General features: G+C 44.8%; 1 protein-coding gene across 1 annotated transcript; it reads left to right on the top strand.

Annotated features, from left to right (window-relative positions):
• The first annotated feature begins 11,922 nt into the window (after window positions 1-11,922).
• prr35 (proline rich 35) lies at window positions 11,923-17,004 on the top strand. Its single transcript, XM_062964577.1, has 2 exons — window positions 11,923-13,699; window positions 16,104-17,004. Exons 1-2 carry the CDS (start codon window positions 12,108-12,110, stop codon window positions 17,002-17,004), a joined length of 2,493 nt encoding a protein of 830 aa, XP_062820647.1. The 5' UTR covers window positions 11,923-12,107.
• The last annotated feature ends 3,708 nt before the right edge of the window (window positions 17,005-20,712 follow it).

Genomic DNA, 20,712 nt, shown 5'->3' with positions numbered 1-20,712 from the left:
TTTGTTGTTTTGTCCTAGGCCGAAATTTCATTACCCTTTTATATCTATAGATGTGGAAGAGGTCTAACTGAACCCTCGTATTTTGCCAGCATCCAGATTTACTTCTTGATTCAGGCTGAGCCGAAGAGTCCTGCCACTTGCTCCATCCACTTCAAACCAGTTTGGCACTGGTCTTACATATCCCTTCGCCCTGCCCAGCTGGCTTTCTTTGCCCCGAACCTGTTCCTTCCGTGGCCATTCATGTGCTGCTGGGTATATGATCTGCTTTTGATAAGCCAGGGTTGCACCGGTTGCGCTCTTTTCCTTCCTCCTCCTTTCTTTTTGTCCTGTTTTCCGTCTTGCCAGGGCCTTGGCAAAGCATGAAAGGGCCTGGAGGGCAAATGGGTGCAAGAAATGGGTGCTGGGTGGGAAAGAGGGCAGATTGCCATTCTACCAATGAGCCATATCAGCTCATTGGAAAGGGCTTGCCCTCCTGCACACTTTGCTTAGGACAGCCCATTCGGTTGGCGGAGTGCAATGGAAGAATCACGATCCATTAACAGGTCCATTGGATTCGCCGGCAATTCTTCCAAGGGCTAACTTTCTGGTGAGTCGGATTCAGGAGAATCCTTGCTTGCAAAGCTTGTGATTTGAATTGCTTCTCTGTTGTCAAAGGCTTTCATGGCCGGGATCACAGGATTGTTGTATGTTTTCCGGGCTGTCTGGCCACGTTCCAGAAGCATTCTCTCCTGACGTTTCGCCCACATCTATGGCAGGCATCCTCAGAGGTTGTGAGGTATATAGAGAAACTAAGCAAGGAAGGTTTATATATCTGGGTGGAGAGAAGAACTCTTGTTTGTTGGAGACCAATGTGAATTTTGTAATTAATCACCTTCGTTAGCATTAAATGGCCTTCCCAGCCTCACATCCTGGCCTGGGGGAATTCTTTGTTCAGAGTCGTTAGCTGCCCCCTGATTGATCCCTGTCTGGAATTCTTCTGTTTTCAGAGTGCTGCTCCTTATTTACTGTTCTGATTTTGGAGTTTTTTTTAATTAATCACCTTCGTTAGCATTAAATGGCCTTCCCATCCTCACATCCTGGCCTGGGGGAATCCTTTGTACAGAGTCGTTAGCTGCCCCCTGATTGATCCCTGTCTGGAATTCTTCTGTTTTCAGAGTGCTGCTCCTTATTTACTGTTCTGATTTTGGAGTTTTTTTTTAATTAATCACCTTCGTTAGCATTAAATGGCCTTCCCATCCTCACATCCTGGCCTGGGGGAATCCTTTGTACAGAGTCGTTAGCTGCCCCCTGATTGATCCCTGTCTGGAATTCTTCTGTTTTCAGAGTGCTGCTCCTTATTTACTGTTCTGATTTTGGAGTTTTTTTTAATTAATCACCTTCGTTAGCATTAAATGGCCTTCCCATCCTCACATCCTGGCCTGGGGGAATCCTTTGTACAGAGTCGTTAGCTGCCCCCTGATTGATCCCTGTCTGGAATTCTTCTGTTTTCAGAGTGCTGCTCCTTATTTACTGTTCTGATTTTGGAGTTTTTTTAAATTAATCACCTTCGTTAGCATTAAATGGCCTTCCCATCCTCACATCCTGGCCTGGGGGAATCCTTTGTTCAGAATCATTAGCTGCCCCCTGATTGATCCCTGTCTGGAATTCTTCTGTTTTCAGAGTGCTGTTCCTTATTTACTGTTCTGATTTTGGAGTTTTTTAAATTAATCACCTTCGTTAGCATTAAATGGCTTTCCCAGCCTCACATCCTGGCCTGGGGGAATCCTTTGTTCAGAGTCGTTAGCTGCCCCCTGATTGATTCCTGTCTGGAATTCTTCTGTTTTCAGAGTGCTGCTCCTTATTTACTGTTCTGATTTTGGAGTTTTTTAAATTAATCACCTTCGTTAGCATTAAATGGCCTTCCCATCCTCACATCCTGGCCTGGGGGAATCCTTTGTTCAGAGTCATTAGCTGCCTCCTGATTGATTCCTGTCTGGAATTCTTCTGTTTTCAGAGTGTTTTTTTTTCGTGTCAGGAGCACTCCAGTTGCTTCTGGACTGAGAGAATTGGCCGTCTGCAAGGACGTTGCCCAGGGGACATTGCCCGGATGTTTTGATGTTTTACCATCCTTGTGGGAGGCTTCTCTCATGTCCCTGCATGGAGCTGGAGCTGATAGAGGGTGCTCATCTATGCTCTCCCCGGGTGGGATTCGAACCTGGCAGCTTTCAGGTCAGGGAAGAGCGTTTTCATCCGGACTTAATAACAGCCCCAAAGAAAGCAACCAAGTCCTGGGAGTTTTCCCTCCTGGCTAGCAGCGGGCCCGTTTTGAGACAGCATGGAGTAGTGTAGTGGTTTGAGAGTTGGACTAAGATTGTATCTTGTATCCATACTCAGCTATGGAAACCCACTGGGTGATCTTGGGCAAGTCCCACACTCTCAGCCCCAGAAAACCCAATGAAACAGGAAATAACACTTTCAAACCTGGAACACGTTTATTTTAATAAAAACTTTGAAAATTTGCCAAAACTTTGAGGATAAGTCAAACGTTCTTAGGTTTGGTGAGCTAACAGTGGTAAATGCGTTCCACCACTATAGCAAATTTCATCAGGATAGCTCAAAAATGAGGGAGAGAGAAGCCCCTCAAGTTTCCCCACTGACGATAATGTTTTCTTTCATGCGCATCCGCCATTAACGAGGTACATACGAAGATTCGGAAGTTTCAGAAAGTTTTGAACTTTTTGTTGTTGAAGGCTTTCATGGTCGGGATCACAGGGTTGTTGTATGTTGTATGTACTGAGAGGAGCAGCCTAGCCTGGGCTTGCCTCCTTGCCCAACAATCAGTGCTGAGTTGTGGCAGAAAGGGAAGAGCGTTTTCATCCGGACTGAATAACAGCCCCAAAGAAATCAACCAAGTCCTGAGCGTTTTCCCTCATGGCTAGTAGGCATGTCCGATCGATGGAAAAAGTGTTTCAATTCTCGTTTCTAAAGTAGGGGGCGCTGGCGCTTCAATATAGAAAGTATTTCCGATTTTTTCACCCAAAAATTTCGGATATTTCCGAAAATTCGTAATGATTCTAAATGTTTCTAAAATGGGGCCATGCATGCGCAATCGCAAAAAAAAAAAAAAAAAGAGAGGAACCCGGGGGGGGGGGGGGGGGACGGACGACTTTTACAGGCTCTCCCACCCTCATTTCTTGAGCTATCCTCATCAAATTTGCAAATAAGCTCCCATTCAAGGTAGGTTGCAGAAAGAAAATAATTTTAAAAATATTTTTAAAAATATATTTTAAAAGATTTTGGGGGGAGGAAAAATTAACGAAACATTAAGAGACAATTAGAGAATGGGCCAACAATGGTTCGAATTACATTGCCGGTTGTGCTGTGAGACAATGTCTCGGAATGCGTATCAAAAAGCGAGAACAATCCGAAATAATTCCGATATACGATTCAAAACTATTTTTTGGACATGTCTAATGGCTAGCAGCGGGCCTGTTTTGAAACAGCATGGTGTAGTGTATTTATTTACAACATTTATACCCCGCCCTTCTCACCCGAGGGGACTCAGGGCGGCTTACAAAAATTGGCAAAATTTAATGCCCAAATTGCAATGATAAAACCAAAACAATATAAACAGATCTGTTAATAACATTGTTAAAGCACATTATAAAGTGGTTTGAGAGTGGGACTAAGATTGTGGCTTGATTCCCTACTCAGCTATGGAAACCCACTGGGTGATCTTGGGCAAGTCACACACTCTCAGCCCCAGAAAACCCAATGAAATAGGAAATAACACTTTCAAATCCTACTTTCGAAGAGAGTTTAGAACCATTTTTTTTCCTGGATTGCACATGCCTACTCGGTAGTGTTTGTGAGAAGGTAAACAGCAGGTTATGGGTCCCAGCGATGCTCTGCAAATTGCTGGGCTCAACTCTGGTGGTCCTCCTCAGCCCTCAATATCCTTGGACTGGTCTCAGCCTGAGGTTTGGTGCCACCAAAGCAGCCCAGCCATCCAACCTGATAGTTGGCAGCAGATTTTAACTCCTTGCCGCTTTGGAGGTTTCTGGCACACGGGGAGGTCAGCTGCGATCCTTCTGCTTGAATACACCCCCTAATGATCTGTCCAATTGTTTTAGCTGATCATTTGCTCCCAGGCGAGCTTTCGACAGGGAGGGTTATTTTTTTTTCCCAGTTAACCCCCCCCCCCCCCGAGTCCCCCTCCCCAAGCTATTTCCATGAGACAGGAAAAGATCAACCTTTCCATTCATCTGGAAGCGTCTATGTTTGGATAATTGTTGGGTTCTGCATGCAGTGCATGATTGGCGGAAACAGCGGGGCTTTGCCATTTATCCCAATGGGAAAAAGGAAAGCACACACCCAAGTGCGGATGGTGTTGGAGATGTTTTCCTTGCGGAGAGGGCAAGAAGGAACAAGTGTATTCTCAAGGCCCTTCCACACAATATGCCAAAGCAGATAATCCACAGTATTTGCTTTGAGCTGGATTATCCTGAGTCCACACTGCCATATAATCCAGGTCAGTGGACTCATCTTGTTGTGTTTCAAAATAATAATAATAATAACAACAACAACAACAACAACAACAGCAACAAAATGTCCTGGCAGAATATGTAAAGCAAAGTGAAGAACCTGCTTTGATTGAAGTCAAAAATCAGAAACTTCTCAAAGCACAACAGACAAAAAACCAGTACAAGAAAACTGCACTACAAACTAGAGCTGACAGTTGGCACAACCAGGGCCGTAGCCAGAAAAAACCCCAAAGTATGACATGACTGGACTTAATGTCAAGGGAAAACCTTTACCTTTAGCTTTATCTATTATTGTTGTTGTTGTTGTTGTTGTTGTTGTTGTTGTTAATTATCACCCGCAAAGGGGACTCAAAGCAGCTTAACGTAATAATAATAATAATAATAATAATAATAATAATAATAATAATAATAATAATAATAATAATAATAGCTTTATTTATACCCTGCCACCATCTCCCAGAAGGACTTGGGGTGGCTTACAGAAGCACATACAAATGCCATATCACATAAACAAAGGTAAAATTACATCAACCTATTAAACAACGACAACATTCGTTGCAATAAAAACAACACAGTACCCAATTTAGTAGCCAGCTGCAATAAATCACTACAGACAGATAGGTCATGATATCGAAGCCCAGATCGGTTTAAGCCCTCGACCATTTAATAGCCTAGCTCGCTGTTGACCTATGCAGCCCAAAAGACAGTTGCATCTGTCGAGTAGGAAATGTAGGTACCGCTTTATGCGGGGAGGCTAATTTAACTCACTTGCAACACCGTAAAATTGCCAGCAGCGCGTGGAAGGAATGAGGAAGTACTACCATCAAGGACTCAGTGTCACAAGTGGCCAGAATCGAGCATATCCTCCTGGAAAATGTTAAATTGCCTCTGTGTCTGTCTATATATGTCGTATGTCTAATGGCATTGAATGTTTGCCATGTATATGTGCATTATGATTGAGAACGGCGGAAAATAAATACTGTAAATAAATAAATAATTTTGTTAGAAGGGCACATTAAGCCGTTGCCGCTATCCACGGGCAACGCTCAAAAGCCTGATTTGTTTCCCACCCAGGGCTACAATAAATAAAATAAAAAACCAGCAGTTGCACGGCTCTTGCTAATAGCCCAGCAAAGCCCAGGAACCAATAACCTCGCAACTGATTGGGATAAATGGTTGGTATTGATTGGTATTTATGTCAGGGACACTAAGGGCTGCCAGGGAAATGTTTCCGCTCTTCCCGTCGGCTTTCTTGACACGAAGATTAATGAAAACAGAGCAACCCACAAAGATGAGCACCAACCCCCAGAGTTGGACATGACTGGATTTAATGTCAAGGGAAAACCTTTACCTTCACCTTTATCTATTATTATTATTATTATTATTATTATTATTATTATTATTATTATTATATTATCACACAGCAAACAAGATAGACATGCTGGATTTCGTTTCACAAAATCACAAGTCGAATACTTCCAAGTGTCTAGAACTGTGTGATGTATTTTCGGATGATGCGTTCAGATCCCAGTAGGGTGGCCTTTTGCAGTTGGCAGATGGTGATTTTGTCAATGTCTATTGTTTCCAAATGCCAGCTGAGATCTTTTGGCACGGCACCCAGTGTGCCCATCACCACCAGGACCACCTGCACTGGTTTCTGCCAGAGTCTTTGAAGTTCAATCTTGAGGTCCTGATAGCGGCTGAGTTTTTCCTGTTGTTTTTCATCAATGCGACTGTCACCTGGGATGGCGACATCAATTATCCAAACCTTGTTCTTTTCCACAACTGTGATGTCTGGTGTGTTGTGTTCCAGAAGTTTGTCAGTCTGGATTCGGAAGTCCCACAGTATCTTTGCGTGTTCATTTTCCACGACCTTTGCTGGTTTGTGATCCCACCAGTTCTTTGCTGCTGGGAGGTGGTACTTGAGGCATAAGTTCCAATGAATCATTTGGGCCACATAGTTGTGCCTCTGTTTGTAGTCTGTCTGTGCGATTTTCTTACAGCAGCTGAGGATATGATCAATGGTTTCGTCGGTTTCCTTGCACAGTCTGCACTTTGGGTCATCAGCTGATTTTTCGATCTTGGCCTTAATTGCCTTTGTCCTGATGTCTTGCTCCTGGGCTGCAAGGATCAGGCCTTCTGTCTCCTTCTTCAGGGTCCCATTCGTGAGCCACAGCCAGGTCTTCTCTTTATCAGCTTTTCCTTCAATTTTGTCAAGGAACTTTCCATGCAGTGTTTTGTTGTGCCAGCTGTCAGCTCTAGTTTGTAGTGCAGTTTTCTTGTACTGGTTTTTTGTCTGCTGTGCTTTGAGGAGTTTCTGATTTTTGACTTCAATCAAAGCAGGTTCTTCACTTTGCTTGACATATTCTGCCAGGGCATGTTCTTCTTCTTTGACTGCTTGTTTTACTTGTAAGTGTCCTCTGCCCCCTGATCTTCTAGGCAGATATAGCCGGTCAACATCACTGCGAGGGTGCAGGGAATGATGAATGGTCATGAGTTTTCTTGTTTTTCTGTCCAAATTGTCCAGTTCCATCTGTGTCCAGTTGCCAGCAGTATATCTTATGACAGGTATGGCCCGGGTGTTTATGGCCTTGATGGTGTTGCCTCCATTGAGCTTGCTTTTGAGAATTTTTCTGACCCTTTGTGTGTATTCTTTACTGACCACAGTTTTCACATGTTCATGCTTGATGTTGTCCAGCTGTAATTCACTGTTTTGTGGTTTTTCAATAAACTCTAAAAGACTATTATAAATAATAATAATAATAATAATAATTATTATTATTATTATTATTATTATTTATAATAGTCTTTTAGAGTTTATTGAAAAACCACAAAACAGTGAATCTGCGAAAAGTGAACCGTGAAGTAGTGAGGGAACACTGTATGCTTTTTCTTGCTGGCTTTCCTACTCCGGCTTCTGCTTCGGATGCTCTTGCCTTCCTTCTCCTCTCCCCGCTCGTCTTCCTCTCTTCCATTCGGCTTCCTCTTCCTCCTCGCTGCCTGCCCTCCGTCTGGCTGCTTTTTCTCCAGGCCAGGCATGGCAGAGGGATCTGGCAATTCCCTTGCACAGGTGCAAAAGCTCTGACGTGGCGCTGCCCCGTGGGCACATTCCCATACTGCCGTGTCTTCCCGGCCCAGCGGAAGTAATGTGTTGTGGCAGGTAGAGGAACTCAACAGACCAAGAAGATCTGCTAGTACGGGGACGGCAAGGCGAGCAGGCCTCCCAACACCTGTCTCTCAGCGCAGGGCCCCAAGGCTGGCTCCCAGAGGGGCAGGTCGCCAAGGAGCGGACCCCGCAGCCAGGCAGCCAGGCAGCCCCACTCGTCCCCCCCGTCACCCCATGCGCTCTCACACGGGCAATGGAAACACAAGCATGCACGCTCTCCGACGGTTTCCCAGGGAGAGTAAAGGCAGCGACAACACACCAAAGACTTCCTACCACCGAGCACGCCAAATGTTTGGATGAGTAGGTTTACCATGCAGCCCAGGCATACGCCGTTTGGAAATTAAATGGACGATTGTCCTACCTATTTTCATCATTACAGTAGAGTCTCACTTATCCAACATAAACGGGCCGGCAGAACGTTGGATAAGCGAATATGTTGGATAATAAGGAGGCATTAAGGAAAAGTCTATTAAACATCAAATTAGGTTATGATTTTACAAATTCAGCACCAAAACATCATGTTATACAACAAATTTGACAGAAAAAGTAGTTCAATACGCAGTAATGTTATGTTGTAATTACTGTATTTACGAATTTAGCACCAAAATATCACAATATATTGAAAACATTGACTACAAAAATACGTTGGATAATCCAGAACGTTGGATAAGCGAGTGTTGGATAAGTGAGACTCTACTGTATTTATTTATTTAGTCCAGGTCTGTCCATTCTTCATCCAAAATTCATTTTACAATTAATGCTGCTTCTATTGTTCAAAGGCCTGGTGTTGTGATGGAGTCTTTGAGTAGAGATACTCCTAGTTGTATTAGAAGAGGCAGGAAAACTGCTCATGAGCAAGACTGCGATGAGGAGCAACAAAGGAAGAGAATCCGGGAAATACTTATGGAGCCCACTGATGATGATACCTTTGAGGGCTTTGAAGGGGATTATGGGGCTGGGAGTCAGGAGGATGGGATGTCAGACTCTGGGAGTGAGGTGATGGAGTGGACGAAGGTTCAGGAGATCCGGGAGATTCTTGAGGAGCCCACAAGCAGTGGTACATTTTCAAATCAAATCACGTTTTATTGATTAGCCCATCGGCCGTATCAAAACATTTAACACATAGACATACATACAACATACAACCCGCGGTAAAAAAAAAAGAAGTTAAAATAAACAAGCTGTTAACAAGATCCCTTTCAGGTCAAATATCTGCATCACCTCCACCATTTACCCCAATTGATTCCAAATATGCAATTCTCAGCTTTGTTGCTTTGAATAGGAAAAGGGCTGTTTTGTGTGTTATTTTAGGATTCTGGCCGGCCAACCAAAATGAAATTTTAATATGTGGGTCCCAGTGTGTTTTGTGAATAATGTATGGCCCGAGGCATTGGTCTCTCTTTTTCTTATACAATTCACAGCTGAACAAAACATGTGCGATATCCTCCACCTCTGATGCTCCACAAATACAAAATCGTTCGTTGTCTGGAACTTGATTAAACCTTCCGTGTTTGACCATCGTATCCAGCTGCTCAAAACGGGCTCTGGTCAATACCCTCCTGAGGTGTTTAGGCATTTCTGTCTTTAGATACCTGGCTGTTTGGAAAGTATGTTTAAAACGGCTTAACCATTTCAATGAGCCAGCTTTACTCAGGGTAGCAATGTCTTTTTGGCCTTCTATATCCAGTACTCGTTGAGCAACTATTTTTGGGTCTAGTTCTTCTAAGAGATTTGGATACCGAATCGGAAGTCCACAACTACTAATGTATTTTGTCAGATGAACTAGCCAAGAGGACTGATGTTGATTTTCTATCTGCTCTAACAGGCACAGTTTTGGCAGTCTATCATTTGCCATGGCAATCAATTTTATCCAGTTGTAAGGGGTGATTTGGGAGCACCCCAATCACATTAAAACCCGGGTTTGCCAAGCCGCTATGAGCACCACTCGGAGACCAATACAGTTGAGGACAAAACACTTTTATTTTAGGTAGCTACCGACAGACAACAGCGACACGGCAGTGAAGCTGGCAAAAATTGTCTGCCTCGAGCAAATCTGCCCGGGGTCATATATACCCTACTTGTTTATCACATTTCTAGTTCCTCATTCTGGACTGGGTTTACTGGAAAAACCACCAGCACAGTTTGTGGTGGACAGGCACATCCTGACCTGTAAACAACTCCAGGATGTAGCTCACCACAAACCGTCACAGGAGGAGCAAAAGTACATGTATTGCATACATTTCTCAGAATTGGCTTCACCACAACTGATTCTTGCTAAACATACAGGACACATGCTATTTTGTAACAAGACAGCAAGTTGCAAATTTTAAGATCATTTCTGAAGGAGAGACTGATCTCTGGTTTCAAGCAGACAGGCATCCAACATGGAGTTACTCTGGTTCAGTGACCCCTTCACAGTAGTTGTAGGTCCTGATTTTAGATAAGCCATCAAGTGTGTATACTCCCAGTTCCACTCTTACTGCAGCAGCTGGAGTCATCCTGACTACTCCTAGAAAACTTCGCAGGTGCTGTGATTGTGATTGCTCTAATAATGGTACCTGGTTTAGACCCCAAACTTCAGCTCCATATAAAAGCATGGGGGTAACCTTCGCTTTATACACTTTAAGAAGTGGGTCTGAAGATCCTGGTTGGCTGTGATTTGTTAATTTAAGCAGTTGGTTTACACGTACTCTTCCCCTGACTGAGCTTCTTTGATGATGTGGTAGCCAAGAGCCGGTCTCAGAAAAAACAATTCCCAGGTACGTGAAAGTGCAAACTTGCTCTATTGATTCACCATCCAGGAACCAGCTATGTCTGTTATGTCGTTTGCCAAATACCATTATTTTTGACTTTGATTTATTAATAGTTAGAGCGTTGTTATGACAATAAGTACAAGTGGTACATTTGAGGGATGGCACGGAGAAGATACAGATGGATCCTGGGGAGTTATGGGTTCAGATAGAAGGTGGTCTGGATGGAGAGATCGTAGGAGGGCTGCAGCTGGAGGTGGGGCGTTGGGTGACTCCAGCTCTGATGAGGATTTGCAGCAACCAGCTGTGGATGGGGCATTGGCTGGCTCAAGTTCGGAGGAGGATTTGTAGATAAAAGTAAGTTTGTTGCTAATGTAACTTTGCAATTGGCAAGGTGTTTTATTGGGCGCTTTTCGGGATTTCTGTTTCAGAAGACGTGTTTGGAAGACTGCTTTGGGATGTAAGTGTTAACCTGGGTTTTTGGTGGCAATGGGGGCTGGCATTGTGTGGGTTTGCGCTGGATTGTCCTGTGTTGGTTTTATGCATTAGCTGCCGGCTTGCCTCCGTTGCTTTGGCTCTTTGTGTTTACCTTGGACTGGAACTCGATGACTGTGACTTCTCCCAGATGACTTGGACTGGAACTCGATGATTGTAACTTCTCCCTGACGACTTGGACTGGAACTCAATGACTGTGACTTCTCCCTAACGACGCGGACCTGACGTGGCAGCTGTGACTTCTCCTTTACAACGTGGTTTTGCTTTAGCAACGTTTTGGGGCATTGTGTGGCCATTGGTCACTGTGGGAAACTGCTGGTAGCTTTCCTGTGTTTGTTTAGCACCAACCAGCAGGTGGAGCAAGTTTCCAGCCTTTTCAACTAAGTTTGTTTTAATCTGGATTATTTCCCAGGATAATCCAGATTATATCCCAAGTTTGGGTCTTTTGAGTTCTTTTTGGACATTGTTATCTCACACTGAAGAGAAAGTGTTTTGAGCCTCCTTTTGGTTGTTGCTTAGGCTCCTTTGTATTGTTTTTGCAATAAACTGAGTTGTTTATATTGGCTGGCGTCTGACTCGTAACACCTGGTCCCATTAAGGGACCATAAGCCAGAAAATAGTAAACTTTTGCCTGTGTGGCTTTGCCTCTGCATATGCCCCTCCCTTCCTGTGAGCTGGTGCCTTTCTCCAGAAAGTCCCAAGACCAAAAGTTAGCTTGAAATCAACAAGTGAGGTCACAGGTATCACTTATGCCAAAGTAGGTGTGGAAGGTGAGGAAGACCCTCAGCCAATGGTCAAGTTTAGATAAGCCAAAGGTATATATTCTTTGTTAACTGCGATACATGTTGCATGGTACGGCTGTTCTGCCTTCTCATAGCTACGGTGAAAATAAACTTTGGTTTTTGCATCTCTCACGAGACTGGGTTTTCTGCCTGATTTCCCTCCTGAGCCAGAACCCACTGAAGGTCATTGTCTTACACTTCAATCATTCTCCAAGAGCCTAGTAATTGGAAATTCTTGCTAGGAATTTTGACGAAATGTTTTCTCAGTAGGATACATTCATTTGTGATGTTTTCCATTTCAGGTTCCTCTGCGGTTCCACCCAAACAAGAGTGAATCCATACGTTGTGCCCTGCGACGGATCCCTTGAGCTCCACGCCCTTGGCAGCCACCATGTCCAAGGATGAACTGGGCTGCAAGCTGGCACCGGTTTACAAGCACAAGGAGCGCAAGCCCAAGAAACCGCACTACATCCCCAGGCCGTGGGGGAAGCCCTACAACTACAAGTGTTTCCAGTGCCCGTTCACCTGCATGGAGAAGTCCCACCTTTATAACCACATGAAGTACAGCTTGTGTAAGAATTCCCTGTCTTTGCTCATCGAATCCGACTGGCCCTACAAGAAAGGGAATCTTCTTCACCCAGAGCTTCGTCTCTTGCATGCCACCGAGGCATCCCGGGCCCGAGGGAGGCAGGAGGAAGCCGAGGCTTGCGATCCCGCTGGCACCACCAGCGCCAAGCTCTCCTCGGATGGAGACGGCGGAGGAGAGAAGCCTATTGGAGCAGAAGACATGTCTTTGGAAAGAATGAGCGATGAAGCCAACCAGTTCCAAGAAGAGGACGAGGACGACGACGAGGAGGAGATGTCCAGGCTGTTGCAGGAGGAGAAGAAGGAGAAGGCCAAAGAGGCCAGTGCCACTGGAGAGCCCACCGAACCCGACATGAACTCCTTGCTTTTCCAGTTTAAAAACAAACGGGAAAAGGCCTGTAAGGACCCTGCGCCAGACTTCATCATCACCGACGTTTTCTCCTTGAAGAAACACGCGGCGAAGGGGAAGGAGGATCTGGAAGCCAAACCAAAGCCTTGCAAAGTGCCCAAAAAGTGCCCAGGAAGCAGCGGCGTCCTTATGGAACAATGGAAGCTCGTTGCCAACGGGCAACGGAGAGCGGCCCCCGGCGAGGTCTCGGCACCCTGCCCCGACGGCAACATCATCCCGTGTTACCCGCCGCCGGCCTACGGGGAGTTCCACGAACCCCAGAGCCTCAATCTCTCCTTGCTGGGGATCAACTATCCATTGAACCCCAACCTCTTCTCGTATCTCGGCCCGTCTGTGGCGAGCGGTGCCGCGCCACATTCCCACCTGGCGCAGCTTCCTTTCCTGGCCTCCACGGCGCAGCTCATGCACCCCCATTCGGCCCATTTCCAGCCCCTCCAGAACCCGGAAAGGTCCGCTTTCCTTCCACGCTTCTACTACCCGTTGCTGTTTGAGCACTCCTTCGCCTCGGCGGAGAATAAGGTGGCCAATGTTAAGCCGGAGCCACAGCAGTCCTCTGCGGCAGCCGTGCCCACACCTTCCCAACCCAAACCTGTGGAGCAACCCAAGGCAGGCCTCCTGAAAGTGCCGGTGCTGAAGACCACCCTCCCCTGGATGAAAGGCTTCCGGGAAGAGCCCCCTCCCGAGCACGTCCACAAGGCCTTGCTGCTCCAGGATGAAGAAGACAAGTGGCTGCTCCACGAGAAGGAGAGCCACGCTTTGCTGGGCGTCAACAGCCTGTGCAGGAAGTCCACCGTCGCGGATGGGTACCAGAACATCGTTGGCGTCAAAGACGGAGCCGCCCTTCTCCCCAACGGTATCAGGAAAGCAGACCTCCCTCCTGCGTCCTCTTGCTTGGATGGTGGTGGGGTTGCCGTCAATAACCTGAAGAGGAAATTCGAATTTGTAGGCTCGAATATGCTGGTGCCGGGAAAAGTGACTTACCAAGCCAGGTACAATGTGCCACGCAAGCCCTTCCTCTGGTGCATGTTTCTTTCTTACAATAATTTTTTATTGAAAGGTTTTATATCTATTCAGTGCCGGCCCAACATAGCAGCCAATGGAAGCGCCCGCTTGTGGCGCATTATCCCTGGGGCGCTGTTGAGGCGCCCCCGCAGCAGCGGCTGCAGTGGGGACCATCAGCTCCCTCCTCGCAAAGTCTTGCTAGACCTTGCGAGAAGAGCTAGGATTCGTGAGACTTCACGAGAAGGGCTAGGACTTGCGAGACCTCGCAAGAAGAGCTAGGACTCGCGAGACCTCACAAAAAGAGCTAGGACTCACAAGACCTCGAGAGAAGAGCTAGGACTTGCAAGACCTCGAGAGAAGAGCTAGGAGTCGCGAGACCTCACGAGAAAAGCTAGGACTTGCGAGACCTTGCGAGAAGAGCTAGGACTCGCGAGACCTCACAAGAAGAGCTAGGACTCACGAGACCTCGCAAGAAGAGCTAGGACTCACGAGACCTCGCGAGAAGAGCTAGGACTTGTGAGACTTTGCGAGAAGAGCTAGGACTCGTGAGACCTCGCAAGAAGAACTAGGACTCACGAGACCTCGCAAGAAGAGCTAGGACTCACGAGACCTCGCGAGAAGAGCTAGGACTCGCGAGACTTTGCGAGAAGACCTAGGACTCGTGAGACCTCGCAAGAAGAACTAGGACTCACGAGACCTCGCGAGAAGAGCTAGGACTCGTGAGACCTCGAGAGAAGAGCTAGGACTCGTGAGACTTTGCGAGAAGAGCTAGGACTTGCGAGAAGAGCTAGGACTCAGTCTTAGGCCTAGCTCTTCTCGTGAGGAGGAAGCTGATGGTCCCCGCCACCGCTGCCACCGAAGCTATGTTCGGGGCCTTGGAGGGGGGTGCAATTTTGGGGGGGCGGGGCGAAATTACCTAGGGCCGCCTCTGTATTTATTTATTTGTTTTATTTACAGCATTTATACCTCGCCCTTCTCACCCGAGGGGACTCAGGGCGGCTTACAGAGATTGGCAAAATTTAATGCCCAAAATCACAATTTTTAAAATAAAAAACAATACATACAAATCCGTTAGTAATATTATTAAAATGCATTATAAAACCTTAAAAGTATATATATAACTAGCTGTCCCCATCCACGTGTTGCTGTGGCGAAGTGTGGTAGTATGGGAAATAAAGTATTGAGGAATTGGTGGTAGTTAGTATATGTTATTTCCTGTATTTTATAGGCAGTGTAGAAGAGGCCTAAGTGGAACCCTGCCTGTCCCCCGGATGCCATTGTAACTTAGGGGGTTACTATGACATGAAGGGGGCTGGGCCTACCCTTCGGACTGGCAGCTGGGGGAGACCGGCTCTTCCTCATCCTCTGTAATTTAGAATTTTATTTTTCTAGGTTTTTTTGTTGAAAGACACAGATTGGATGACTATGTCTTTTGTGGCAAAATTTGGTGTGATTTGGTTCAGTGGTTTTGTTGTTTACTCCATGGGAAAAGCGCACATTACATTTTTATATATATAGACTAGCTAGTCTGGTGGTATGGGAAATAAAGTATTGAGGAATTGGTGGTAGTTAAGGTAAAGGGTCAAGGTTTTCCCCTGATGTTAAGTCCAGTCGTGTCTGACTCTGGGGGTTGGTGCTCATCTAAATTTCTAAGCCAAAGAGCTGCCGTTGTCCTTAGACTCCTCCAAGGTCATGTGGCCATTGGCATAACTGCATGGAGCGCCATTACCTTTCCGCCGGAGCAGTACCTATTCATCTACTCTCATTTGCATGTTTTTGAACTTTAGGGTTGGCAGAAGCTGGGGCTAACAGTGGGGGCTCTCTCCGCTCCCCCAATTCAAACCTGCAACCTTTTAGTAATGATAGTAATAATGACTTTGGTAATACACACTGCTTCACTTCCTTCTCAGTGTGGAAGAGGCCAAAGTGAGGCCTAACTCTGCCTGACCCCTGGGCTGAGTGAGTTGCTAGGAGACCAAGTGGGCGGAGCTTAGCCTTCTAACTGGCAGCAATTGGATAAAAACAATTATTCCTTTCCCTCTAATTAGGACTTTATTTTTGTTTTCTTTTTGTTGTATGAACATAGAGGCATGGATGAGGGGTTGTGCTGCCAAGTTTAGTGTTTCTGGGATGTGTGGTTTTGTTGGCAGGCATCCTCAGAGGTTGTGAGGTACCTGATATGGATGAAACCTTCCTTGCTTAGCTTCTCCATACCTCACAACCTCTGAGGATGCCTGCCATAGATGTGGGTGAAACGTCAGGAGAGAATACTTCTGGAACATGGCCATACAGCCCAGAAAACATGCAACAACCCTGTGATCCTGGCCATGAAAGCCTTCGGCGATACTAACTTTTCTCCTCTATTTGCTTTCTCTTCTCCTGGACTAATAGTGGTTTGAGAGCGGCTCCCACTCAACCTTCGAAGCCTCTGGACCATTGGCACGTGGAGCTCCATGCCTGTCCACCTGAAGACCAGGAGAAGACGTGTGGCGCTGACATTGTCTCCCCTGTAATTACATCTCACGATCACCTCTTTTTCAAGCCAAGCAAAGAGCCAGCGATAGCAGCCAGCCCCAAAGACCCAGAGGTGACAACCGTACTCATTGGGGACTTGTCCAAAACATTAGAAGAGTATCAGGAGGTGGAGAAGAAGCTCTCGGACCTGGCCAAAGAGGACACTCCGGCCCAGAAGCAGCTAAGGGACCAGCTGGTCAAAATCCGGCACGAACTTTTCCACATCCATCAGGCCTTGGAGAAAGCAACCAAGCCCAACGAAGGTCCTCTCGATCTCTCCGTGAAAAGACCCTCCCAAGAGGTAGAGAGAGATGGAAAAGAGCCCAAGGCTGGTTCTAGGTATGGCAAAGATCCAGGCTCCATCGGGCACTGCTTCTCTGTAGGCGAGGCCTTCCAAGAAGATGAGGAATTGGAGAACGAGAGCAAGACCATCGACCTGCTGATCAAGATGAGCCGCTCGGAGCATCTCCGGGCCTCGTCGGTCGAAGCCGGCTTCGGGGCGGTGGTCAAGGCCGAGGTGCTGCCTCTCGGCGTCCCTCTCGAACTCCGGCACGCGATGGAGCCCTACTACAGCCGCACCACCAAGTGCGAGGCCGATTCGAGTGTCCTACTCTGCACCGACGGGAGGTCCAACGCCAGTGGCAACCCGGGCCCCCCGCTCTCGGTGGCCGAAGACGTCCCGCTCGGGTGCCGAGCCGTCCCACGCTCCTTGTCCTGCGGCCTGCCGAGCGAGACCGACCGGAGGTGCATCCACAGCCCCTTGAACACAGATCCATGACGCTCCCAGTCGACGTGCCTCCGGCACTCATTGACTTTTTACTTTCTGAAAAACATTCCCACAATCTCCCGCTAAGGTTTTTAAAAGTACGTCTTTCAGCTCGGCAAGTTCCCCGCATGACACGGTGGCCACTTGAGTTTTGTGCTGTGGGAGTGTTGTGATGGAGTCTTCAAGTAGAGATACAGTAGAGTCTCACTTATCCAACATAAACGGGCCAGCAGAACGTTGGATAAGTGAACATGTTGGATAATAAGGAGAGACTAAGGAGAAGCCTATTAAATATCAAATTAGGTTATGATTTTACAAATTAAGCACCAAAACATCATGTTATACAACAAATTTGACAGAAAAAAGTAGTTCAATATGCAGTAATGCTACGTAGTAATTACTGTATTTACGAATTTAGCACCAAAATATCACGATGTATTGAAAACATTGACTACAAAAATGTGTTGGATAATCCAGAATGTTGGATAAGCGAATGTTGGATAAGTGAGACTCTACTGTACTACTACCGTGTTTCTCCGAAAATAAGACAGTGTCTTGTATTAATTTTTGCTCCCAAAGATGTGCCAGGTCTTATTTTCAGGGGATGTCTTACAACAACAACAACAACAATAATAATAATAATAATAATAATAATAATAATAATAATAATAATAATAATAACTTTATTTTTATAACCCGCCCCATCTCCCCAATGGGGACTCGGAGCTCCTTACATGGGGACCAAGCCCGAAAACATACAACAATAAAATGATAAAACAATTATACCAACAATAAAACATCAATATCAATAAAACCATCATAGTAATCAACATATAGCATAAAATATTAAAAGCAGAAGAGTAAAGCAAGGATCTGGGCCAAAGTGCAAAGTACAGTAGAATCTCACTTATCCAACATAAACGGGCCAGCAGAATGTTGGATAAGCGGATATGTTGGATAATAAGGAGCGATTAAGGAAAAGCCTATTAAACATCAAGTTAGGTTATGATTTTACAAATTAAGCACCCAAACATCATGTTATACAACAAATTTGACAGAAAAAGTAGTTCAATACGAAATAATGCTATGTAGTAATTCCTGTATTTACGAATTTAGCACCAAAATATCATGATTTATTGAAAACATTGACTACAAAAATGTGTTGGATAATCCAGAATGTTGGATAAGCAAGTGTTGGATAAGTGAGACTCTACTGTATATCAAATGGGAGAGGTAGTTTCTCAATAAAGTGCAAAATAGTAGTGGCAGAAAAGACCTGTAGTTGGATGGGCAGATAGTTCAACCTAATAGTTAATCGTATTATTTTTCTATGAAGAAGAATTCACATTTATTGTTGAACAAAAAAGGAACATTTATTATATAATGTACAGTAGTTGTCATCACAAACCAACATAACCAGACAAACTGTGAATCCTATCAAGAATTTCCTGTTACTACCATTATTTCCATGTATAACTGATATGTAATAATAATAATAATAATAATAATAATAATAAGTTTATTTGTATCCCACCTCCATCTCCCCCGAAGGGGACTCGGGGCGGCTTACAGCAAAATCAAAATACAAACAATGATAAAATATAAAACATCAGGACAAAAACAAAACCAATAAAAATATACACGATAAGTTAAAAAACACAACGCAGAATTAAAACATCAGGTTAAAAACAATGAGGTTGCAATAGTGGATAAGCAAAGTGTACGGTGCACATTATGGGTAACAAATTCATAAATAGATAAAGTGCATTAGAATCATTTAAGGTCACATTAGGTACGGTAGGGAGGAGTCCTGAGTAATATCAATCAATCAGGAATCGGGAAGAGCGACCAGTGCAAAAGGTCGAGGAGCATAATAATTGTGATGGAAAAAAAGATGATCTTAACCAAAGGCCTGAGTGAAAAGCCAAGTATGTACTAGACATGTCCAAAAAATCGTTTTGAATCGTATATCGGAATTATTTCGGATTGTTCTCGCTTTTTGATACGCATTCCGAGACATTGTCTCACAGCGCAACCAGCAATGTAATTCGAACCATTGTTGGCCCATTCACTAATTGTCTCTTAATGTTTCGTTAATTTTTTTCCCCCCCAAAAATTTTTTAAATATATTTTAAAAAATATTTTTAAATTTTTTTTTTTGTTTCTGCAACCTACCTAGAATGGGAGCTTAGCGCAGCCTAACATGGTTGCCGCTCCCCGGCCAATCAGAAGCTTCCACGATGGACGCACAGGTGGGGGCTAACGTTCTTCCACATGGAAGGTTGCCATACAAGCCCAGTGTGTAGCGATTGCGCATGCGCGTCCGCGATTTTAGAAACATTTAGAACCATTACAAATTTTCGGAAATATCCGAAATTTTGGGGTGAAAAAATCGGAAATACTTTCTATATCAAAGCGCCAGCGCCCCCTACTTTAGAAACGAGAATTGAAACATTTTTTTCATTGATTGGACATGCCTAACATTTACCAATCCTGCATGCTCTGGTGTTCTGTTTGGCAGGCATGCTTCCAAACAAAAACTTTGCTAGGTCTTACTTTCAGGGGAGGCCTTATATTTAGCAATTCAACAAAACCTCTACTAGGTCTTATTTTTCGGGGATGTCTTATTTTCGGGGAAACAGGGTAGTTGTATCTCTACTTGAAGACTCCATCACAACAGGGATCCAGATGACGGATGAAACACTTGGGAACGGCACGGCATCTGGGTTTTCCTCATCTGTCGTGCAATATGTTGCGGAGAGATGGGTAGAAATGGCAAAGCTTTGCGAGAAACAGGGTTCTTCTTACCTGTTTCCTTCTTTGTGGGTTAAACAAGTTGTACAGGTAAAGATCAATATATTGGGGTGCGGAATCTCAGTTGCCTTCCAGCCTAACAAATCTGCTTCCGTGAGCCAGACATGCACATAAGTGAGACAAAACAATTGCAGGACTTTCCGTTTAGTTGTGGATTGATTACAGCACACAATAGATGAACATACTGTATATACTCAAGTATAAGCTGAGGCACCTAATTTTACCACAAAAAACTGGGGAAACGTATTGACTCGAGTATAAGCCGAGGGTGGAAAATGCAGCCGCTACTGGTAAATTTCAAAATGAAATTACAGTAGAGTCTCACTTATCCAACATAAACGGGCCAGCAGAACGTTGGATAAGCGAATATCTTGGATAATCAGGAGGGATTAAGGAAAAGCCTATTAAACATCAAATTAGGTTATGATTTTACAAATTAAGCACCAAAACATCATATTTTACAACAAATCAACAGAAAAAGCAGTTCAATTACACGGTAACGTTATGAAGTAATTAGTTACTGTGTTTACTAATTTAGCACCAAAACATCGCATTGTATTACAGTAGAGTCTCACTTATCCAACATAAACGGGCCGGCAGAACGTTGGATAAGCGAATATCTTGGATAATAAGGAGGGATTAAGGAAAAGCCTATTAAACATCAAATTAGGTTATGATTTTACAAATTAAGCACCAAAACATCATGTTAGACAACCAATTTGGCAGAAAAAGCAGTTCAATACGCAGTAATGCTATGTAGTAATTACTGTATTTATGAATTTAGCACCAAAATATCGCAATGCATTGAAAACATTGACTACAAAAATCCATTGGATAATCCAGAATGTTGGATAAGTGAGTGTTGGATAAGTGAGACTCTACTGTATTTATTTATTTATTTAACTT

The sequence above is a fragment of the Anolis carolinensis genome, unplaced genomic scaffold (genome assembly GCF_035594765.1).
Source record: "Anolis carolinensis isolate JA03-04 unplaced genomic scaffold, rAnoCar3.1.pri scaffold_13, whole genome shotgun sequence".
NCBI lineage: Eukaryota > Metazoa > Chordata > Lepidosauria > Squamata > Dactyloidae > Anolis > Anolis carolinensis.
Note: the sequence above shows the minus strand (reverse complement) of the source record. Positions and strands in the feature narration are given on the sequence as shown.

Bases quoted from the DNA above. Each gene is read 5' to 3' on its own strand.
- prr35 (XM_062964577.1), top strand. From the start codon at position 12,108: ATGTCCAAGGATGAACTGGGCTGCAAGCTGGCACCGGTTTACAAGCAC. The intron at 13,700-16,103 runs GTACAATGTGCC...CTGGACTAATAG, and splicing joins AAAGTGACTTACCAAGCCAG to TGGTTTGAGAGCGGCTCCCA.